The sequence below is a fragment of the Myxocyprinus asiaticus genome, chromosome 32 (genome assembly GCF_019703515.2).
Source record: "Myxocyprinus asiaticus isolate MX2 ecotype Aquarium Trade chromosome 32, UBuf_Myxa_2, whole genome shotgun sequence".
Classification (NCBI taxonomy): domain Eukaryota; kingdom Metazoa; phylum Chordata; class Actinopteri; order Cypriniformes; family Catostomidae; genus Myxocyprinus; species Myxocyprinus asiaticus.
Window position 1 is genome coordinate 17261407 of NC_059375.1, and position 24757 is coordinate 17286163.

General features: G+C 40.0%; 1 protein-coding gene across 1 annotated transcript in view; it reads left to right on the forward strand.

Moving 5' to 3' along the window:
- Positions 1 to 20971, forward strand: part of LOC127422877 (piggyBac transposable element-derived protein 4-like) — a 29665-nt gene extending 8694 nt beyond the window's left edge. The window contains exons 3-4 of the mRNA XM_051666684.1: positions 10957 to 10979; positions 20810 to 20971. Of these exons, the coding sequence (XP_051522644.1) occupies positions 10957 to 10979; positions 20810 to 20971 (185 nt within the window). The remainder of the gene's footprint in view (positions 1 to 10956; positions 10980 to 20809) is intronic.
- Positions 20972 to 24757: the final 3786 nt, after the last annotated feature.

A 24757-nucleotide genomic window follows, 5' to 3' on the forward strand; every position in this document is an offset into this window, starting at 1 on the left:
GTGTCACTACATCGACACAACTTCTCGTTACCTCCATCAGGGAACGGAGGTTACACAAGTAACCAGGACGTTTTATTCTACATGGAGCAGGAGTGCCTCATGGGGGCAGCCATGTTTGTATCACATGACCAGCTAAATACTACTCCCTTAATCTCTGTTATTGGACATTTATATTCATGGATTAAATTAATCCTGGCACACTGTGCATAGTGAATTTCTACAATGACATTGGTAACTGAAAACTACCATATTTGAATGATGCAGCATCCAGGCCACTAGGTGTCAGTGTAAGTCATACTTCGACATACTTCATAAAATTACTGATCTTACTTTAAAGTAAAATGGTTACTCTTAAGAAAAGTTGTTAGCTATGCTACAAGCTACTAATACAAAATAGCTAAATGCATCAAAGCTTTCGAAGTTACTACTGGATGAGGTATTAGGGAGACCAGCAGGGGGTGCTCACCCTGTGGTCTGTGTGGGTCCTAATGCCCCAGTATAGTGACAGGGACACTATACTGTAAAATGCATCGTCCTTTGGATGAGACATTAAACCGAGGTCCTGACTCTCTGTGGTCATTAAAAATCCCAAGGCACTTCTTGTAAAGAGTAGGGGTGTAACCTCGGTGTCCTGGCCAAATTCCCCCCATTGGCCCTTATCAATCATGGTTTCCTAAAAATCTCCATCCATTAATTGACTCTATCACTCCAGTCTCTTCTCTCCACCAATAGCTGGTGGATGCTGCATACTGGTGGTGGTTGAGGAGAGTCCCCTGTTCACTGTGTAAAGCGCTTTGAGTGTAGTGTCAGAAAAGCGCTATATAAATGTAAATCAAATCAAATCAAATCAAATCACTTTATTGTCACACAGCCATATACACAAGTGCAATGGTGTGTGAAATTCTTGGGTGCAGTTCCGATCAACATAGCAGTCGTGACAGTGATGAGACATATACCAATTTACAGTAACATCAAATTAACACAACACAATTTAAACATCTGTTATACACATAATTACACTCAACAATATACAAATAATAACATACACTGTACAGTATACAATATGCTGTTTTTTTTTTTTACTATATAGATACACATTATTCAATAAAAATTACAAATAAAAATATATATTAAAAAAGTATATATATATATATATATATATATATATATATATATATATATATATATATATATATATATAATTTACAGTATTGTACTGTGTTGACATTCAGGCTGTCGGTTGATAGTCAGTTGTTAAGAGAGAACATAATATAATAATAATAATATAATTTATGACAGTCTGGTGTGAGTTATAAGAGTAAGGGTAATAAAGTGCAGTGCTGATGTATTTTGATCGTGGGAGATCAAGAGTTCAGAAGTCTGATTGCTTGGGGGAAGAAGCTATCATGGAGTCGGCTGGTGCGGGTCCTGATGCTGCGATACCGCCTACCTGATGGTAGCAGTGAGAACAGCCCATGGCTCGGGTGGCTGGAGTCTCTGATGATCCTCCGAGCTTTTTTCACACACCGCCTTGTATATATTTCCTGGGGGGAGGGAAGCTCACCTCCGATGATGTGTCTGGCAGTTCGCACCACCCTTTGCAGTGCTTTGCGGTTGTGGGTGGTGCTATTGCCGTACCAGGCGGAGATACAGCCAGTCAGGATGCTCTCCACAGTGCAGGTGTAGAACCGTGTGAGGATGTGGTGGTTCATTCCAAACTTCCTCAGCCGTCTCAGGAGGAAGAGGCGCTGATGAGCCTTCTTCACAACGACTTCAGTGTGGACGGACCATGTGAGTTCCTCAGTGATGTGGACACCCAGGAACTTGAAGCCGCTGACTCTCTCCACTGGTGCTCCATTGATGGTGATGGGACTGTGTTCTCTGTCTTTTCTTCTGAAGTCAACCACAAGCTCCTTTGTCTTACTGACGTTGAGGGAGAGGTTGTGCTCCTGACACCAGTGTGTCAGAGTGTGCACCTCCTCTCTGTAGGCTGTTTCATCATTGTCAGTGATCAGACCTACCACCGTCGTGTCATCAGCAAACTTAATGATGGCATTGGAGCTATGTGTTGCCACACAGTCATGTGTATACAAGGAATACAGTAGTGGGCTGAGAACACAGCCCTGCGGGGCTCCAGTGTTGAGGGTTAGTGATGAGGAGATGTTGCTGCCTATTCTAACCACCTGGCGTCTGCTTGACAGGAAGTCCAGGATCCAGCTGCACAGCGAGCTGTTTAAGCCCAGAGCCCGGAGTTTCTCATCTAGCTTGGAGGGCACTATGGTGTTGAATGCTGAGCTGTAGTCTACAAACAGCATTCTCACATAAGTGTTCTTTTTTTCCAGGTGGGAGAGAGCAGTGTGTATTGTAGATGCAATGGCATCATCAGTGGAGCGGTTGTTGCGGTAAGCAAACTGCAGCGGGTCGAGATTGAGTGGCAATACAGAGCAGATGTAATCTCTGATTAGTCTCTCAAAACATTTGCTGATGATGGGGGTCAGAGCAACAGGACGCCAGTCATTTAAACAAGTTATTTTTGATTGTTTTGGTACAGGCACAATGGTGGATGTTTTAAAGCATGTGGGGACTACAGACAAAGAGAGGGAAAGGTTGAAAATGTCCGTAAAAACACCAGCCAGCTGGTTCGCGCACGCTCTGATGACGCGGCCCGGAATGCCGTCTGGGCCCACGGCTTTGCGGATATTCACCCGTCGGAAGGATCGGCTTACATCCGCTACATAGACGGAGAGTGAACTAACCTCTGTAGCTTCAGCCGCGAGAGCTCTCTCCGCGAGGGCGGTGTTATTTCCCTCGAAACGAGCATAAAAAGTATTTAGCTCATCTGGTAGAGAGGCAGCAGTGTTCATGGCAGAGTTTTTATTCCCTTTAAAGTCCGTGATGATGTTAATTCCCTGCCACATGCTTCTAGAGTTGGTGGTGTTAAACTGTCCTTCAATCTTGCTCCTGTACTGGCGTTTTGCTGTTTTGATAACTGGCTTGTTTATGCTCCTCCGCGTTCCCGGAATTAAAAGCGGAGGTCCACACATTAAGTGCCGCGCGAACATCGCTATTGATCCATGGCTTCTGATTCGGATAGATTCATACAGTTCTGGTCGGAATCACTTCCTCTACGCACGTTCTGATGAAACACATTACGCTATCAGCGTAAAGCTCGATGTCGTCATCAGAGGCGGACCGGAACATCTCCCAGTCCGTTGTGTAACGTTCATTCATTCATACATTCATTCAGATACTCAGTGAATCGTTTAAAAAAAAATAAAAAATAATTATTGCTTAGTTTATATGAACCATCCTAAGTGACGCTACTTTCAGTTAGGTACTCCCAGTGGCTGTGCATGAGGGAATGTTTTTGCGGGGAGGCCGATATGTAAAAGAATATTGATTGATCAAACCAACAAAAGATTGCAGAAGGTTTTATTATCATATTTTTTGCTGATAATTATGCCCCCGTATAAAATGGTCTCTCCTTGATATCTTAAAATAGTCTTAAAAATAAATGGCGTGTTATTATCTTACCGATCACCAGCCTAACAATTGTCAGTATACTAAACAAACTGAACAGATCACGCAGTGCCATTTACAGACTTTGACCAAAACAAACATTTATAAATAAATGTTAGGCCCCATACCAATAATAACAGCTCTACCTGTGTAGAGCCACATCATTCTCCGCTCATTCAGTGAGTCAAATTTATATATGATCCTGTCTTTCAGTCTCTCACATGTTAAGATCCCTCAATCATTTGGATTTGATTGATATTTCGGCTAAATTTGAAAGTCTCTCTTTACTTGTTGTGTTTACCTCAGGCAAACTTGGTGACACACTAACGTGACACTAAAATCTGATTGGCTTAAAGGATTGCCTTTAGTAAAAAATTGGTTATTTATGCAGAAAAGGAACATATTCCATTTAGCCTCTGATTTGCTGTTTTCAATGCTTTTTGGGTGTAAGCAAATGATGTTGCATCATTTGAATAACTGTTTTGATTGGTCAGTTTGCTAATGTTCGGAGCTATATGATTTTATGTTTTTATTACCGATTTATACAGTAATAAAACCCTACTACTTTTATTTATTCATATTAGTATGTAAATTGATTAAAACAACTGTTAATTAAATATGTTAATTTAACCGAGTTGTTACATTAGGTTTTTGAGGAGGCTCAGCCTCATTTGCCTCCTCTGACAGACCACTGATCACTTCCCAACAATGGTTTTGGAAATTTTTAGGCAGTGTTTTTATAGGCAAGTAATGACTTAACTGTAAAAAACAAGCATAATCAATCATTTATAGCTAATGCTTTCTCCTTGACGCACAGACCTGTCTTGTGCACACCTTTCTAGTCCATGATGTAGAATTAAATTAATAATACATCTCAGCATCTGGATCCATCTTCACACACTGAGCCTCAAACTCTGATTGTGTATTTTCTTCAAATTTCTTTCCTTTTTTTTTTTTACCTCTTCTCTTTCTCACATATCATGATACAAATGATCTCTCTCAAAAAATGTAATCGCTGTGCTTTCAAATCAAATTCTAAACTGAACGTTGTCTTTTCTGCAACACTAGCGTCACCAAGTGGAATTGCAAAAATAAACATTTGAAAATAGTTTTCCAAATACAATTTCAAATTTCCAATTGTTGAAAAATGGATGGGATAGGAGAAAGTATTTTAACATTGAAATAATTCCACACATCAGCTTTAAATAATCACACCTGTTACAATAGTAATACACTAATGGTTAGATATAGATAATTAGTTTTAATAGAGATATAATATAGGCTACTGCTTATGACGGCAGTAAAATAAAAAGATTGTTCTATAACCATCCATAATATTTTTAACACCCTTTTAAATCAGAATTTGATTTTTGTGTCTTTTAGTCAATATCTATTAGCTTTGAGGCCATCCATATGCTAGTGTGCTTCTAAAAATTAAAAAAATTAACATTTAGCAGATATACACATGGAAGATAGAAGAATTCCAGGAAAACAGACCAAAAATATTGATGACTCACCTTGTACTACACAGATGCTTGTGCAATCCAATGAATGCTCACATAATCAAATAGTCGTTGTTCTAATGAGATATAAATGTTAAAATGGGAAACTGCACTCGTCAAGCGATTTTATGGGATCTTTAAAGAATCACACCTGCTATAGTAATATACTCTACTAATGGTAATGTATTGATTGTGTTTATATCCAATAGTGTGCTTGTAAAGACCATGCCATTGAAATTAAGTGGTTGTACTATAAATTTACAGAATAATTATTGCATAAAAATGTCTAGAATTCCTTCAAGAGACGAGGCAGAGAAAAAGGGTGTTTTATAGTTTCTGAAACCATGTAGCTCATTTTTAACCAAAGTGACCGTTATTACAGTGGCCTTGATTCACCATCAATCAGCAGCGCATACTAAATAGCAAAACATGTGAAGCAGGTCACACTGCTCCCCTGGAGAGAGAGATTTCAGGTCACTAAGAGACCACTAATGGGATGATTTAGTCCACTGGAGGGCATGGCCAAAGTCCAGTCAGCAGAGCAATAGCAGTGATCCAAACTCACCTGACTATGGGAATGAAACTTACAACCATGCTGACTTTCCAATGGTTTTTGCTAGCAAGAGGTCTAGTTGTTTTACCTCCAGCTATTTCATTATAGGTTTCAGTTCACCAGACAACAAGGTGCAGCTGTGCATTAACCCACTCACCCATGATGTTTGGCTATAAATGGAGACTGGGTTTTAACACAAGGCAGGCCTGGGTAATGATGAACAACCACATGATAATGGAGGAAACAGATCTCTTAATATCCACATTAACCCACAGTCACATCAGGGAGAGAGAGGCCCTGTTATGCCTCTGCGGAACATTATGGCTTCGGTGCTAATGAGGTAGTCTGTCAGGCTTGATCTTTTACAAAATGGATGTCAGTTAACCAATTCTGGAACTAATCATCCATAGAGGCACTGAGTCCTTTGATGTATTTTTTGACCTAGCAGAGGACAACATCTCTCCCTAAAAAAAAAAAAAAACCAAGTTTCAAAGTCAACAGTGAGAGATACAGCACGTCTTGGCAAGCCGAGCCACTGGCATCACTTGCATACCTTACTACAACTATTCCACAAGGACGATCCATTGTTTTGCTTGTCATGACATGCCCTGATTTAAATTGGGGATAATAGCGGGGTACTAAGTGCCAGAGACATTCCAAAACAGGAAATCAATATGCTGCCATTTCTTGAGGGGTTGGAAGGGAAGATGTGCCTCAGAAATGACCTGGAATCACTACTGGCGTTCATCATCATTATCCACAGTCTCAGCATAGAATACATTTTTTTCTATTTGCCAGCATTTGTCTTGTGCCTGGCAGACATGAACAAATCATCAATACACAGGCTGTGAGAATACAAGTGGGAACTGGAGTACGGATGTACAAAAGTGCCTTGTCTGTTGACCGTTAACTAGACTGCTGGACAAATGGTGCACAAATGCACTATATGCTCGAAAGTATTTGTTGTGGCTAAGTTTTGGCTATTTCAGCGACACCCATTACTAACAGGCGCAAAAATCAAGCATACAGCCATGCAGTCTCATCTGTGTTAAACTCAGTTCTTGGAAGGCCACCCACCATCCTGCAGAGTTTAGCTCCAAACCTGATCAAACACACATGAACAGGACTTTCTACATGAACCACATGATTTTAAACATGCTATTTGTTGTAAAATTATAGTAATAATTGAAGAAAACCCAAACTATGGTAATAACAATTATAATAATTCTGCCAAAAAACAAGACAACAGTAGATATTCTTCTGGAGAAATTCTTTAATTATCAAGGTCTGTTGAAATAAAGCCATTTAATCATTCTCATATGCTGTGTGTGGGGCAAGACCATCATCCTCCATGATAATCGAGGGAGATCTGGAGAATCTCCTGCATATTTGCAACAAGTGTTCAATGATAGCCTGAGGAGCACGTTTGCCTTTGCCCCTCTGCCAATCAAAAGCTTTGATCATATGGATGTCAAGCTGACAGGGTTCTCTGAAGTTCTTACTCTTGAGTGCAGACCTGTGTAGTAAACTTTATTGGAAAGTTTTAAAAGCTAATTTTATTCAAATATGTTACTTGTTGGATTTGTTAAAGCGCACCGCTCTTTATTTCAATGAATTATATGCCATTGCTTTAAGGTGTTGTCTGATTTATATTACATTACAATAACTGCAAAATATTGAGAGTCTTTCCTTTTGATTTGTTTTGTTATGCTGTTCATGCGAGTTATTAAGATATGCACAGCCTTTCGATTTGCCCATATCTGGTTTGCTTTCAAGGTCACTAGAGCTTTTTGACATGGATGTGGAGGTTTTAGTGGTGTTTTGTGCTGAGATAAAATTTTTAGGAATGTTTGTGCGTGGCATCATTTTCAGAGGTTGTGTCGCAGGCCAGGTTCTAATGTGACTAAGTTTGGCATGCAGATTTTCACTGTCACTGTGTGGAATTATTTACTTTGTGTATTTTTATTTATTTACATTGTGTATTTGGATTGTGTTTGTTTTATGTGTGTAGCTGTCATAACAAATTCACGTGTGTTTTAATTACTGCGTCATGATTGGACTGGCTTGGACGGCTCTCACAGATTATTATGATTGGTTCGTGATTGGTGATTTCCTGGACTTACCTTATATAAATGGCGACTGTGACAAAGCAGAGGGAGGTTCCTGAGAAAAAGTCTGTTTGGTGTGCTGCCCGCTTGCTGCCCGCCGTTTTCCTACTTGCTGCCCGTTTGCTGCCTGCCTGCTGCTCGCTTGCTGCATGCCTGAGAGAGGAAGTGATTGATGGTGCTTCTCTCATATTCTAAAGGGAAGTGATTACTGTTTGTAAATTTTGGGCAGGTTTTTATTGAGACAAACATTGTGCTGGGTGTTGAGTGTCTATTATTTTATCCAAACTGTTGGTCCGGGTGTGATCGATGGCCAAGAGGAGATCCATCTGGCGGTAATCACAAGGGACGTGAGTGACGAGCCAGTGTTCCGTGGCGCAAAGGGCCGTAAGATTTCCTATCCCGTTGTTTGCTTAAATGTGAGGATTTTGAACGTGCAGCTGCTTATTTCCACTTACATGTTTGCTTTTTCCTGTATAGGTGTTGCGTGACTTATGTTAGATATTCCTCACGGGCCTAGCCCCTGGGTTGGATCGCTGGCGAGTGCGCATTTTAAAGGGCCAGTACTTCCTACTGGGCTGGGTGCTTTATATTGCTCTAAAGGACTGTATGGGATTTTGGGTTGGGATTAAAGCTATAGAGAAGATTTTAGAAGAGTTTTCTTAATGAAAGTTTCTTAAATAAAGATTTAATTTGTTATTCCTGACTGGTGTATGGTTGTGTTGCTGTGGCCTGGGATCTGAACCTTTTGTAAATTAAAACTGTGACAATTTTTTGGCATAAGTCAGCAAGGATCCCTTACCATGCAGCACAGTCAGGCGCCAGAGGAAAATCCTGATACAGTTAGAATGGCTGATCCAACAGTTGTGAATACTATGGTAATACCATGGTTTATAAGCATACCATGGATGCCCACATTTTCAGGCGATATTAGCCAGATAAATTTTAGAGATTGGAATATGCAAATGGGGGCAATGCTTAGAGCCCAAGGCCTTGGTGAAAACCAAGAGGTTGATTTTATAGTTGGGGCCTTAAGTGAGGATGCTAAAAGGGATGTTTTATTTTGGATGAGTTGGAGAAGTTATATGGGAAACCAGCCTCTTTATCACAGCTATGGGTGCAGGTGTTTAAGTGCAGACAGTCTGAGGAGGAGAGTGTAGTAGCTTTTATTCTATGCTTAATGGAGCTTTTTACTAATTGGAAGGAAAGGGAACCACAGGGGTCTGCACAGGATGACTCAACAGCACGTGATCAGTTAATATTGGGTTTGAAGTCAGGAACTGTGCAGAGGGAATGCAGCAGCTGGTGCGCAGGGACTCAGGACTTACCTTTTCACAAGCTTGTACTGAAGCTCGAGCACTGGAGGTAGACATGGTCTTCGAGAGTTAGGGCCCCAGCACCATCAGTCGACTCTGTAGGTAACCCAGAAAAGTGGAAGGAAAGTGTTAAGTTTTAAATTAGTCAAGAGCTTCAAGAACAATTAGTGGTGCTTGGTAAGACATTAGTTGAGGAAGTAAAAAAACAGCTATCCCCTAGTTTTCCACAAAGTCCACAGTGGGAGCGAAATGCTGTGTATCTTGCCAGTGGGTATTGGCAGGTGGAGGTGGACCCCAATAATACGGAAAAGACCACCTTTACTACCCCTTAGGTCTGTTTGAGTTTGAGAAGATGCCCTTTTGGCTGTGTAACACCACTTCAACTTTTCAGCGGCTAATGCAGTGCTGTTTAGGTGACATGGTAAATGAGTCTCTGTTGATATATTTGGATGATGTGATTGTTTTTTCACCTGTTTTCGAAAGTCACTTGCTACATCTTGACCAGGCATTTGAGAGGCTCCAGAAGCATGGATTAAACTCCAGCCCCACAAGTGCCATCTTTTCCAGAGGAAGGTAAATACCTGGGCCATGTGGTCAGCAGAGACCCTGACAAAACTGCTGCTATACAAGAGTGGAAGCCACCAGGGTCCATGCATGAGGTTAGGTTCTTCTTGGGGTTGGTAGGATATTATTGCCATTTTATTCAAGCTTTTTCGAATGTGGCAGCCCCATTGCATTCCCTCCTAGTGGGTAATGCTACTTTGGCAAGAAGGACCAGCCTGTGTTGTGGATTGCTGCGTGCCAATCCTCTTTTGAGAAACTTAAAATTGCCTTGTTAAGTGCTCCTATCTTGGCCTTTGCAGATTTTTCTCAACCATTTCGATTGTACAACTTTAAGTTGAAGCTGTTGGCCCTTAAGTGGGCAGTTACAGAGAAGTTTAAGGATTATCTTTGGGGTTCATCCTATACAGTCTTTACTGATAATAATCCTTTAGTACATTTGGATACCACTCACTTGGGGGCCAGTGAGCAAAGATGGGCAGCACAGCTGACCCATTACCAATTCACTATTGTGTATAGACCAGGCAGTGCTAATAAGAATGCTGATGTGTTGTCAAGGCTTCCCCAGGTGATGGAGGCAACGTGGGAGCCAACAAGATGGAGATTGATCCCCTGCTTGATGAGGGAGTTAACTGGGCAGCCCACCAACAAGCTTACCCCACCTTGTGAGAGTTGTGTGAATGGGTTTGACAAGGGATAATCCCAGGGAGAACGGCTAGACAAGCCGCCTCACCCATAATACATAGATTGCTCTGTGAATGGAGACGTTTTCAGTTGAGAGTGGGTATTCTTGTAAGAGTGGTGAAGGAACAATATTCTGGTCTGTCAAGGCAGCAGGTGGTGGTTCCTGCACTAAAGGCCCGAGGAGTATGGGAACACAACCATGTGGCAATGGGTCACCTGGGTGTAAATCGATATTGAAGTAGCCATTCGTCAGAACTTTTACTGGCCACGACTTGGTTAGGAAATATGAGAGTGGACCACTGAATGTCCAAATTTTGTGCAAAATAAATCCAGATCAGTGGTAATTGCCCCACTACACCCCATTGTTACGCCTTATCCATTAGAGACTGTAGCGATTGATTATTTGTCTGTTGGGTAGTCTAAAGATGCATATTCTTACCTCCTTGTGATGACAGATCTTTTCTCTAGGTATGGTTGGACTGTGCCTACAAAGGACCAGATGGCTGTATCTATGGGCGCAGGCTTTGTGGCGCCACCTTATTCAGACATGGGGTTGCCCAGAGAGACTATTGTCAGATCGAGGCCCAGCTTTTGAATAGTCATTGATTGCACAGATTTGTCACTTGTATGGGTGTGTTAAGGTGTGTACTACTCCATATTACCCACAAGGAAATGTGGCATGTGAATGCTTTAATCAGACTCTATTGTCTTTTTAGGTTCGTTGGAGGAGGAAGATAAAGTGAGATGGCCAGACCACTTACCTGCTCTGTTGCAAGCATATAAAACACCGTGTATAGTAGCACAGGTTTAACCCCATTTTTTTGTTTTGCATGTTCACCATGCTAGGTTACCTATAGAAATAGCAAACTGGGCACTTGCACAAGAAAAGAGATATGACTTGGAAGGCTGAGTTTCTGTTCATCATCAAATACTTAGCAGAACTTCAAGACAGGTCCTTGCACAGATGGAGAAGTGTTAGGGGAAAAATAAGCAAAGGTTTGATAAGAGAGCTAAAGATGCACCATTTCTTCCAGGTGAAAGGGTGCTGATTCGGAACTTTCGTAGACGCAACCAAGTGAAGCTTGCTCGATGGTGGCAACCTACTCCTTTTGTAATTTTGTCCCAACTTACCCCACATATGCTTGTGTATAAGGTACATCTGGAGGAAAAGGGTGGGCCAGAGAAGACATTCCATCGGAATAATATGTGCCCCTGTTCTTTCTGGCCAGGTGGAGTGTCCTGGAGTAGAACAAAACCAGGAGTCTGGCGGAAGGGAGCCGCCGAGTTGGCCTTTATTTCTGCCCATGACTTTTCTCCCTACAGTTACCCCAAGTCAGCCTTATCCATCAGACGTGACTGCCCATGGCCAGTCAGAGCAAAGTATCCCCCCTGTGTTAGATCCTGGAGGGTTGGGGACAGAAGACATTGTAGCCCCACTTAGATGCTCTTCTAGAGAAAGCAAAGGGGTTAGACCCACCAGATATTGGTAAGCACCCGTAGCTGTGTAAATGACTTTTGGTATTCGGGACGACTACAGAAAAAAGAGGGGGAGGCATCGCAGGCCAGGTTCTAATGTGACTAAGTTTGGCATACAGATTTTTTGCTGTCACTGTGTGGAATTATTTGCTTTGTGTATTTTTATTTATTTACTTATAACATTATTTGCATTGTGTTTGTTTTATGTGTGTAGCTGTCATAACAAATTCACGTGTGTTTTGGTTACTTGCATCATGACTGGACTGGCTTGGACGGCACTCACAGATTATTATGACTGATTTGTTATTGGTGATTTTCCAAACTTACCTTCTCTAAATGAAGACTATTTGGTGTGCTGCCTGCCATTTGCCCGCTTGCTGCCCGCCTGCTGCCCGCTTAACATAATTGGTCTAATGAGACCCATATTACCAGGTGTAAATGTAATGGTGCCTGTAATACGCATCTTCATGCATCTTTATAGCAGGTAATTAACAGGGCATAAAACACACACACACACACACACACACACACACACACACACAACACACACAGCAGGTGAGAGAGAGAAAGTAAAGTCAAAACTGATGCACTAAAAATAAAAACTTTTTTTCTGTTTCTTTTTTATCTGTGAAAATGAAAGAGCATTTGGAATTACCCGTCAATTTTCAAAAAACTTGAAATGACTGATAATTTTTTTTAACAAAGCTCCTGACATGTTGGGTTAAGTAATTGTTTGTTTCCCACCAGAAACAATGAGCCTAAGGTAAACTTGGTTTCTTGAAAGGAAGGAATAAGACACTGCATCAGTAGCTGAAGCTGTGGGAGCTCCTCCCAGGGCAGTGACCTTAAATCCCTATACCAGTGGTCACCAACTAGGGGCCGCGGTCTGAGTTCGGACCCTGGCTTGGTTCCATCCAGACTGCGAGATAATGACAACTCTTGCCCTATCTTAATGTTTCTACAGTTTTAGTGAGCAGCACATCAAAACAACTGAGCTGTATACACCACAAGTGCTCATGGGCGTAGATAGTGCAGATCTTTCAGCGCTATATCATCTTTTTCTCTAGCACCGTACACGCTTCATTCCCACTCTGAGTGTGTTGCCTCTTTGCCTGATTAGGCTATGTCAGGACACACCCATTTTCAGAGTGCTCTATTCAAACGGTAAAGACCTGGGATGAACCTTACAAATATGCACGGCAAGAAGCAGCAAACACCTTGGAAATGCCAGGCATGTGACATTCACATATGGCTTCAGTTGAACAGGAACTTAAGGTTTCAAGGAATGGCACAAAAGTGTGTGACTCTCTTAAAATATGTGTGCTCAAAAATGTGCCTTTGACCATTATTATTTATATTTTGATTATAATCTGCACTTTGTTGTAAAAAAAATCTAAAAACTAAAATAAAATAAAAATCTGTGCTCAAATGTGCCTTTGACCCTCATTTATGTGCACTTTGTTGTAAACAAACTACAAAACATAATATATATTTATTTTAGTCTTCTCGTATTCTTTTTGTTTCCTCACAGTGGCATTCCACTTTGATAGCCCCATTAGGGGGTGGGCCATTATCACCCTAAGTGTGGAGTACGTCAATATTTATGACCATTTAGTGTAGGCCGCCTATGTTTTTTAATTAAATTAATTTGTTGTGAACTTACACAATTAAAGGATAAGTTGTGATGAGATATGATGGCATCCATATGGCTGCATCGTTTTGTGTGAAATTTTGGTCCTCTTTTGAAATATTATGCAATAATATCATTTCAGACCTAAGGCAAGTCTTCTAATCACATTATAGGCCTACATCCTAATAATACATTTCACACAGGAAATGATGATTCTATTAACCCATTGCAGCACAATCAATTTATACCTGTTCAAATTAATAAAATGAGACTGTAACTAAATGTTACATAACACATCTGCCTACTGATCTGGGTAGGGTCGCACCAGCTGTGTGTATGGTCTCACGTAAGTTCAGACGTAAAGTTCACACTAAGGACTTAGTAACTACTAGTAATTTTGTAACTAAGTCAGTGCTTAATTTGGTTGCACCACCTGTTCTTAAGGCAAGACTTAACTAGTAGGTCGTAAGCTCTCTGTAAAGTGATGGGTAGTCGCATAATATGACGTTTACCTGTATTGATCCAATAAACAGCCTTCAAATTTGTACACAGAAGTGTTAAAAAGCTGCGAATTTTAGGTTGGTCTTTTTACGCTTGATTTTCAAACCTTGTTTGTTCATATAACTGTCAGCTGTAATAAATTATATCCCCATTAAAATACGATACGTAATAAAAGAATATTTGATAAATAGTATATTTGCCCTATGTAAATAACAATATATAGAAACTGCATCTAAAATAAATAAGGGGTGATAAATAAATAGTAATACAACAGGCTGGAAAAATAGACATTTAATAATTTTAATATCCTATATATATTTTTAATGTGTTGAAACTAGACACCGGGTGATGCATCCTGAAAACTGCACTGTTAGATTGGTTTCATGCTGAAGAGCAGCTTAAAAGTTTTTGTTTTCTTTCTCATAAATGTAAACGAGTGTAATTAACAGCATCATACTGTATGTTAAAAGGACTGATGCCTGTCACGCAAAACACGAGCTCACCGATGTCATAAAATATCAGTCTGCTTTTTTATTCCATCCGTTACTACAGGGCGGAGGCTTCCGTAAATATTTAGTTTATACATAGTGTTACGTCCTACCTTAGTTTAATGGTGCAACACTCAAATATTTAGTAGTGTGTAAATTATGACTTAGTGCCCATTTACGCCACAACTAGGCTAAGTTGTAACTTACGTATAGCTGGTGTAACCGGCCCCGATTCCTAAGAATTATTGGACACTTCAGATCAGAAACATAAAAAATGGCAACTGAAATAAATAAAAAGAAACAACTAAATGAATAAAAAGTGAGTGTGCATTTGCAATGTAATAGGAACTGTCGTGCAAACTGATTTTAAGCATGCCTCTAAGCTGTTTAATACTCCATTTTCATTAGTTTTTATCAGTAGCCCGTAGTCAGTGGCTGCCATAAACAAAAGTGAATCCCACAGAGTTATGCATGAACATTCTAATAAATATTTCATGCAGGCGAATAAAAAAGGAGAAATTTCCATTGTGTACGTGTCTGTGGAATGCTAATTTCCCACATGGCTTTAGTCCTCTTATCCTTTACATGTTAAGACAGCAAGGCCCCAAATCTTTTGTTAATACTCCTCTGCTAGCTTACCAGAACATACTAACTCGAGAGCATCAATAATTCAGTGTGTCAGCCTGGCACCACTTCATCAACTGTCCACTGCTGGGAATGACTTGAGCCTTCACTGCTGGTGAGTGGCACTGATAACATACCTGGAAAACAAGCTTTGAGAATAACTTTTTATTTCCTGGGTTCACGAGAAAATAGCCCCTACATTTTCTGTCAGTTTTCAACATAAAGAATATTGTGCTATTAAGTGAGGTTAAAATGATCTCTAAAATATTCCATAGAGATACGTGTTAATTGGGATTAGCATGTGAATACAATTATGTAGGCTAAATTTAAAATCATCTGATTCATCCTGACCAATTCAGGAAACCTGTTTATTTTTGCAATTTGGTTTGGTGATGCTAGTGGTGGAAAAATGACACACTTCACCTTTAAAGCTGATGTAACTTTATTAATGATAAAAATATTTCAAAACAGTTCTAAATTAAAATTATTTCTCATATCCCATCTTACAGTAATATGCAGAGTTAACTAAGTGAGCCATCTGTAGGTTGATTTCCCCTAAAAGTCTAACAATGTGACTCTGTGGTGCAATTAAAACATCCCTGTTTGTTTGAGCAGCCCCGTCCAGTCGGTCCGACACAACAACATTGACTATAACAATGGCGTTAGTTTAAGGTGGAAATATCTTTTTGTACAAACAATGGAAGACATGGACAGTTTTCTGAAATCTGTTAAACAGTAATTATTTTAGAAATTCCATATGGTGACAATAGTGGCACAGAAATTACACACGTAAGCTTTACTTTTTCAGTTATACTAGATAAATTATGCAAGAGACACTTGCAATAAGTATAGAAATTATTAGATACAGACGAAAGCTATTCACTATGCACTTAACTAGTGGTGGGCGATAAGCAAAAATCAATATCATGTTACTTGGTAGGCAAACATATATATCACAATATACACATTTTTATGGAAAAGTGATTCAAAAACAAAAAGTTTTAAAACAAAGTTCAAAGTAAGAATATATATATATATATACTGGTGGCCATGTATAGTCAGGACATTAATAATGTGAAAAATTACTATTACAATTTGAAAATATTTTCAGAACTTCTTAAACTACTTCAAAGAGTTCTCATCAGAAAAATCCTCCACGTGCAGCAATGACAGCTTTGCAGATCTTTGGCATTCTAGCTGTCAGTTTGTCCAGATACTCAGGTTACATTTCACCCCACACTTCCTGTAGCACTTGCCGTAGATGTAGATGTCTTGTCGGGCACTTCTCAAGCACTTTACAGTCTAGTTGATCCCACAAAATCTCAATGGGGTTAAGATCCATAACACTCTTTTCCAATTATCTTTTGTCCAATGTCTGTGTTTCTTTGCCCACTCTAACCTTTTCTTTTTGATTTTCTGTTTCAAAAGTGGCTTTTTCTTTGCAATTCTTCCCAAAAGGCCTGCACCCCTGAGTCTTCTCTTTACTGTTGTACATGAAACTGGTGTTGAGCGGGTAGAATTCAATGAAGCTGTCAGCTGAGGACATGTGAGGCGTCTCTGATGTACTCTGATGACTCTGATGTACTTATCCTCTTGTTTAGTTGTACATCTGGCCTTCCACATCTCTTTCTGTCCTTGTTAGAGCCAGTTATCCTTTGTCTTTGAGGACTGTAGTGTACACCTTTGTATGAAATCTTCAGTTTTTTGGCAATTTCAAGCATTATATAGTCTTCATTCCTCAAAACAATGATTGACTGACGAGTTTCTAGAGAAAGCTGTTTCTTTTTTGCCATTTTTGACTTTAAGATATGCCAGTCTATTGCATACTGTGGCAACTCAAAAACAAACACAAAGACAATGTTAAGCTTCATTTAACAAACCAAATAGCTTTCAGCAGTGTTTGATATAATGGCAAGTGATTTTCTAGTACCAAATTAGCAATTTAGCATGATTACTCAAGGATAAGGTGTTGGAGTGATGGCTGCTGGAAATGGGGCCTGTCTAGATTTGATCAAAAATGACTTTTTTCAAATAGTGATGGTGCTGTTTTTTTTTTTTTTACATCAGTAATGTCCTGACTATACTTTGTGATCAGTTGAATGCCACTTTGGTGAATTAAAGTACCAATTTCCTTCTGAAACAGCAAAATCTGTACATTATTCCAAACTTTTGGCCGCCAGTATATATATACAGTAATACTATATATATAGTATTTGAACAGTTGTATAGGGTGAAATAAAACTACTGGGCCCTTATTGTTTTTTTCCTTCCAAATAACATTTTAGTTTGTTTTTTTTTTACCCTAAATTCTGCTTTCCGTTTATTCTTTTTCTGAATAATTTAAAAAAAAGTTTAATTCAGTTTTATAATCAAAAGGGTGTCTAATAAAATGAATTAATAATGAAAATAGAATAGTAGGCTACATTTTCAACATACCATTGCATTTTATTTATCAAACAAATTGCTTACGAATACTCAGCACAATCTAAAACACAACATTGGATTTATTTTTATTTTACAGTTTAATAAGCACACTAGGACAGATCATGCAGTTCAGAGAGTCACTGTCAACATTTTTAGTGACTATATACTAGATATAAATAAACGGTTGATAACGGTGTTATTTATTATTTCCAGAGTGCAATCACTTCTCTCTCCATGATTGCAGCAGAATAGGCGAAGGTAGGGAAGCTGCAACAGTAAATAAAGGGGACGGGGCTAAGAGGTGGGTCAGTGATGGAGCTTTTGTTTAACAAGTTCTTCCTCAGTCTCTTTCCAAATAGTAAGTAAACGTGAAATGCGCATTCCCTACCATGCATAACCGCAATAGAAATTATCCTTGAAAATCCATACTGTTTGACACATTTTTACTTGTATATTGTTTTAACCGGTATATTGCCCACCCCTACACTTAACCCTGGGTTAACGTCCCTTTAAACACTAGGTAAAGGTTTTAACACTTACTTTTTATACAGTGTTTCTCACTATTAGCCTAATTTTGAAATGGAGCTAGCACTACATCTTTTTTTCCATACTATAAAAGTGAATGGTGACTGAGGCTTACATTCTGCCTGTTCCACAAAAGAAAGAAAGTCATACAGTAAATTATTTTCATTTTTGGGTGAACTAACCCTTTAACCTCATAAACATGTAAACAAGAACATTAACCCAGGATTTACAAATATACTATCAATTTCAAGTGTGAAAAGGTCAACAGAAAGAGTGATAAAGTGTTTCAATAGTTCCATCAATCTTGCAACTGAAGAGGACAAGGCAGGATTTGAATGAAACTCAGGGCAGACATGCCTCTCGCTGTTAGACCTTTAAGTTTGAAGGTGTGTAAAGTAATAGGGTCGAAACGCAAGGTCGGACCGGCACTTTTCCGCTGTGCTGACTCTGAGTACACCGGCAGAATTTAACATAAACGTTGTCCCTGATTTCCTCCCTGGCAAGTGGATGGGATATTTCCATTGATTGATCAAATATGTCACACAGACAAATGCCTCTGCATGGAAATGTTTCCCTTGGTACTAAAAAGAGGATTTTGTAGGTTAAGCTGGCACTTTGCACACTTTAATGACAGATGGAAGATTTTCTGCTTTGTCCTGCAAGAATATTTGCAAAATACATGGCAATAATCTGTGATCAGTTTTAATATTCTCCTATGTAACTTAGAAAGTGACACAAGCAGAACTCATGGGATGTTTACTATATTTTTAAGGGAGAGTGAAAAATTATTTGTATGTGCGTGTGTGTGAGTAAGAATGGTTAATTATGTTCACATTCTTATCCCTCAATTATAAATGGTGGGATATAATTTACAGGAAAATTGACGTCATTGATTGACAGTTTATAGCGTAGCGACCGGTCTATTTAGGGCTGTTGTCTGCCACCTGGGAAGACGTTGCTGTCAAACACACCTTCCTTAAAGGGGTCATGAAATGCTCTTTTTTATAGTTTCATTATCTTCCCTGAGGTCCACTGATAAGGTTAGTAAAGGTTTTTTTCACCAAAACAGTCATCATTTTGTAATATATGATAGTTTCCCACCCTGTCCCTGTCCTGTGTAAATGCTCTCTGTTATGATTGGCTAACAGCGTGCAGCCCCTCAAGTTCAGCCATTTTTGAAACTCAATCGGAAGAGAATAAACAAGCACCAAAACATTATAAATTTAAATTTCACGGTTTACAAATAACACACATCCAACACATTGCACCTGAATATATTACACTAATCATCTCAAGCACAACTGTTAACACTCACACCCTGTCTACACCGGATGATATAATTAATGATGCTGTCTACCATTGGATGCTGTCACTCCAACTGTAAACAAACAGGTGTCCCATTCCATTTTGCGCTGGCACTACTACTGACAAAACACAAAGAAATGTGTCAGAAAGTTTGTGTCGACACGCCCGGTGTAGACAGCCTCAAGCTATTGCGTTGTGATGCATCAACGGACGCACCCAGTGTAGTCAGCAATAACTGTCAGAAAAACGTCTCGGTTACGTATGAAACCTCGGTTCCCTGAGATGAAGGGAACGAGACATTGCATCACTAAGCAGATGCTATGGGGAGTGTCCTTCTACATGACCTAGTTGAAACCCTTCTACTATAATGCCAATTCTGGGACGGTGACCAACATGAGTATGCTGCAAGTGAATGACCCTCATGGTGAGCCAAGAGGGGAACATTCTGAATGGATATATTAACTACTTATAGTCATATAGTATGAATTAACCCCTTCACGATCCCAGTCGGGAAGGAAGTTTTATTTATAATGAAAGTACTTGTGACTTTATGGGAAATTACAGTGGCCTGATTGCAGGTGGTTGTGTAAAATGATGCGGAGCCCATACTTAAAAGGAGGGGCATAAGTAAATGTTTGGCCAACGAAATAGCAAGTACTCCAGACAGAGAGGATTTGCGATGAGAGAGATGTTACGTCTAGGTTGTAAAACCTTGTGAATGTATTTTGAGAAGACCATCCTGCTGCAAAACAAATGTCTTGTATGGACACACCATTCGTCCATGCCCATGAGGAGGCCATGCTTCTAGTTGAATGTGCTTTAACACCAATTGGACAATTTGCCCCCTGCGACTCATAAGCCAGGGCGATCGCATCAATGATCCAGTGAGAAAGTCTCTGCTTGGAGATGGACATTCCATTCGTGCATCCTCCATAGCACACAAAGTGCTGGTCAGACAGTCTGAACTGGCAGGTGCACTCAACGTATGTGTGAAGCACTCGCACAGGGCATAACAAATGCAAGGACTGTTCCTCATTCAAATTAAATGGAGGACGGAAAAAGGCTTGAAGGTGAAACACCTACGCTCTGAAGGGCATGGTTAAAACATTAGGCACATAGCCTTTTCTGGGTTTGACAGTGGCTTGTGAAAGACCCGGACCAAACTCCAGACATGAATTTTCGACTGACAGTGCTTGCAAATCAAAGATCCGTTTTACTGAGGTCAAAGCCAGCAGTAATGTGGTCTTAAGAGAAAGCACACGCAAATCAACAGAGTCCAGAGGCTTGAAGGGAGACCCCGCGAGTGCTTTTAGGACCAAAGTTAGGTCCCAAGTCGGGACCTTAGTCGGGCAAGGGGGATTTAGCCTCTTCACTCCCCTAGGGAACTTTAAGATTAAATCATGTTTTCCTATAGAGGTGCCGGCTTCATGTGCGTGATATGCAGATATAGTCGCCACATAACGCCACAACTGTTGTTTGTCCGAGCAAATCAGAACATGATAATTTGCTATTTCGGATTGAAAAACCTTCAAGGCTAGGAAAACAGCCGACAGTTCCAGGCAGTTGATGTGCCACACCCTCCTCTCACCTGTCCAGGTGCTGAAAGCTGGGCGTCTGTCACACACTGCACCCCAACCTGCGTTGGAAGCATCCATGGTCACCACTTTCTGCCTGAAAATCTGCCCCAGCATGACACCTGGTGGTAGAGGGCAGAAGCTGTCCAAGGTGCTAAAGCAGCTAGACAGCGGCGAGATATAGTGATACACATGTGCCCTTAGCACCAGGCATTTCGAGGCACACAGTGCTTGAGCAAGTACTGAAGAGGTCTCATCTGTAAAAGACCTAATGTAATGATGACGGATGCCACCGCCATAAGCCCCAATGCTTTTTGAAGCAGCTTCAGTGGAAGTGCTCTCCCCAGTTTGAACTGAGACAGACACTGGAGAATGGCCTGAACACGCTCGCTCGTGAGATGCGCACACTCACTCATGGAGTCGAGACGGACTCCCAAAAAGGAGATTTGTTCACCCAGTTGACATTGAGGCCCAGGCTGTACTCTTTTTTGCGTTATTTATTTGAATGTGATCCACTTTATGAGGAGAGTGGAATCACTGTGTGAGAGAGCTGAATAGGGCACATGCCAGGATTTTGTCAGTTTGTTATGAACTTCCGGGAAGAACGGGGCAGATCTGCGGAACGCGGTCGCTTGATGATGTCCAGACTGCAGGAACTACTCATTAAGGCGAGATTCTTCTGGAGGAGACCACTCGAGACTGAGCTCTTCGACCGCCCTTGAAAGGACGCGAAGCATCTCCTTGTCAGTGGTGCGTGCGCACTCCTCGCCCTCGCTGGGGAAAGCAGCGATGTCCTCCATTGACCACTAACTAAATGCAGTGAGAGACATAACATCACCCCCAACGTCAGAATTGCCGAACGTGACAAGGTCATGGTGCAGGTTCACATTTATGTGAGGCAGCGAATGCTAAATTGTCATGTGCGTGGAGTAACACTGCTGCGGTTTAATAGCCTCTTTGGGATGCTTTGAGTTTTAAATGGTTTAGCATTTAACTTGTGGAATTATTGTCTGCACACTAGAGCATAAGGAAAAAAACAAAACATTGGTTTACCTTTTTCAAGTGCTGAAACTTTTCCAGGTGAAAAACAATCTGGAATCATGTGTAACAATCACATTAAATCCTCTCTGCAACCTGAACATCTTCAGAATGTCGAATGTTTGTAACACCTGAGCTAAAAAACTAGATGCAGTGCAACAAATGGTCACATCGAACGCAGATGTCTCTAGATGCATTTATAAATATTTAAGTTCTTTTTAACTTGACACTGTGTCTAAAAAGTGCAGCGGTCCCGCGCGAGACGCTGAACGGTCAAAGAAATCTGTTCAGCACTTTTCCATAGAAAAACAATTGAAAAACAGCGCAGATGCACGCAAAAACGTGTGAACAGCCCCTAACTCACCCTATACTTGAAAAACTGGCCCGAACCTAGCCCAAAACCCAAACTCTCTTGCACGTGTAGAATATCTGAATAGTGATTTTTGTGTTTGATTACAGGCACATCGAACGGTTAACCAAATATCGACTATCCATGCACATTCCTAGTTTCCACCTCGGAAGTTTAATCGCTGATCTTTGACCTGGACACCGATTCACTCGTCAAATCTGATGTACTTAGGTTTTCCTCTAAGGGTGTTCCATTAACTTCGACTGAACTGTCGTTACCTTTCTCTGAGTATGAAGTTGAAGCACTATCGCACAGATATTTTCGTTGGGTTGCCGCTACTGTGTGGTTTTCATACTGTGTTATGTTTTATTTTTCAGTGTTTTTTGTTTTTTTTTCCTCTTTAAAGCTGTTTGGGGTTATCTAGTTTATGATTGTGTTTTGTTTAGTTGGTTGACCAAATTTGTCAGTTAATGTAAATGTTTTTGTATGTATTGATTTATATGTACGTATTAATATATATTTATATATTTAAATACGCATACATTAGTGTTTTTTTTTTTTTTTTGGTGTGTTAAACCAGTTTCCCAGCCCATCATTGTGTCTGTTTGTCATATTAATTGATTGTATCAGATTGTTAACATTGTCTTTTTTATTTCTTTGTAGGAGCTGGGTGCTTGAGGGTGCAACTGTATCTGGTGGTGGTTTTCTCATTCTTTGGCACTCAAGTGTTTTGCTCTGTATATTTGTATATTGCTTGGAAAAAAAATACTTTTGTAATTGTGTAGTAAAGTATCTAACAGCAGCAGGCTGTGGACATGCTAACCAACTAGTGTAAACAAATTAGGGCTGTCAGTCGATTAAAATTTTAATGATCAATTATCAATAATCTCAATTAATCGCACATCAATTCTGGCTGAGAAATGACCCCCAAAAGATCAATTAAAGTCATTATTGTGTTAGATGAGAAAAGCATTGAATAGACATTACAAAATTAGCTTTAGAAAGAAATATATTTTATTACAAACCTTTAGGCAACAATGTGGCCATAACATTTTTTTTTTATTGAACATAAGCCTATCACTTATGCTACAATAGCCACTTTTAGGCTACAATGTGGCCATAACATTTTTTTTATTTTATTATTTTATTATTTTATTTTTTTATTAAACATAAGCCTATCACTTAGGCTAACATAGCCACTTTTAGGCTACAATTTGGCCATAACATTTTTTTTATTTTATTTTTTTTATTTTTTTATTGAACATAAGCCTGTCACTTAGGCTACAATGGCCATAACAGAAACACAGCTAAACTGACATCAATTCTTCTTGTTCACAAGTTGCTAAGACAAACTAACTTGTTTACATTTTCTGAGTGTCAAGCTGCCCTCTTCTTTTGGACAATGTTGCCTGCCAGTGAGAATAGTCTTTCACATAGTACAGAGGTTGCAGGTGTGGCCAGATATTTGCGAGCTAAGGAAACAGTTTAACATGGGCCCCTGCATGAGTTGACCACCACTGTAGAAGACACTCATCCATCGCAATATTGGGCTCAGCTTTATAGCGATGTAGAGCGTTGCTAAGCCCATTTTCCTCCTCTATTCTGAATCTGAACCCAGCAGAAGGATTCTCCTCTTCTTTGCTGGCTCATGTTCTTCACAGGGTTGTGGAGTGTCTGTGCTGGGTCCTGCTTCTTCTAGCATCTTCTCGAGGCTAGACCACACCTCTCTCTCCTCTTGGTAGGCACTTTAAGTCCTTAAAACGTGAGTCAAGAGCTGAAGCCAGCTTAAGCCATTCATTGTTCATGTCAGCTTGCCATTCAGCAAGGTCTTTCTTGAAGGCTGTCTTGAACCTTACCACATAGGCTGGATCCTCATCAGAGTCCTTCAGTATATGGTAAAGATGGCAGAGTGCAGGTAGGACCACAGAGCATGAGACATAAGCCTCAGCACCAATGAGTTCAGTCACATACCTTCAGTGGAAGATAAATTAAATATGAACAATAAAGTTCTCTCAGATTAAACTGACACCAGTTTAATGTAATTAATTTACATTTAATTTAGGCAAGGCAAGCTTATTTATTTAGCATCAACTTATAAAGTGTGATTCAAAATGTTTTACATTTTGTAGAGTTTTTAAACATTTTATGGAGTTTTTAAAGACTCAAGAGCTTAAAGACATTAATTATTATAATTAATTATCTGTGAAGCTACTTTAAAAGCAAAAGTATATTGTGTAACTGTAACTGTAACACTGTACAAATAAAATTGAATTAAAAACAATGAAACATGCTATAAAAATAGGACATGTGATGCTAATGAGGGGGTTGGGTGTGTGTTGCGGGCTTAACTGCATGGTTCAAGAAGGATCTGCAGCTTGTGCAGTTTGTCCCACTCAGCTGTGGTCAGCATGACTAACTTGTGTTTCTGCTGGATGAAAGTAGCCTTAATAGCCTCTTGGTTCCATAAGAGATGGGTGATCATTGCGAGCGATGATTTCCACCTTGTTGAAACATCTTGTATCAGTTGCTCTCTCTGTTGTCCAAGTGCTGTTTGCTGCTGATGTAGTTCCTCTGTATTAGCAG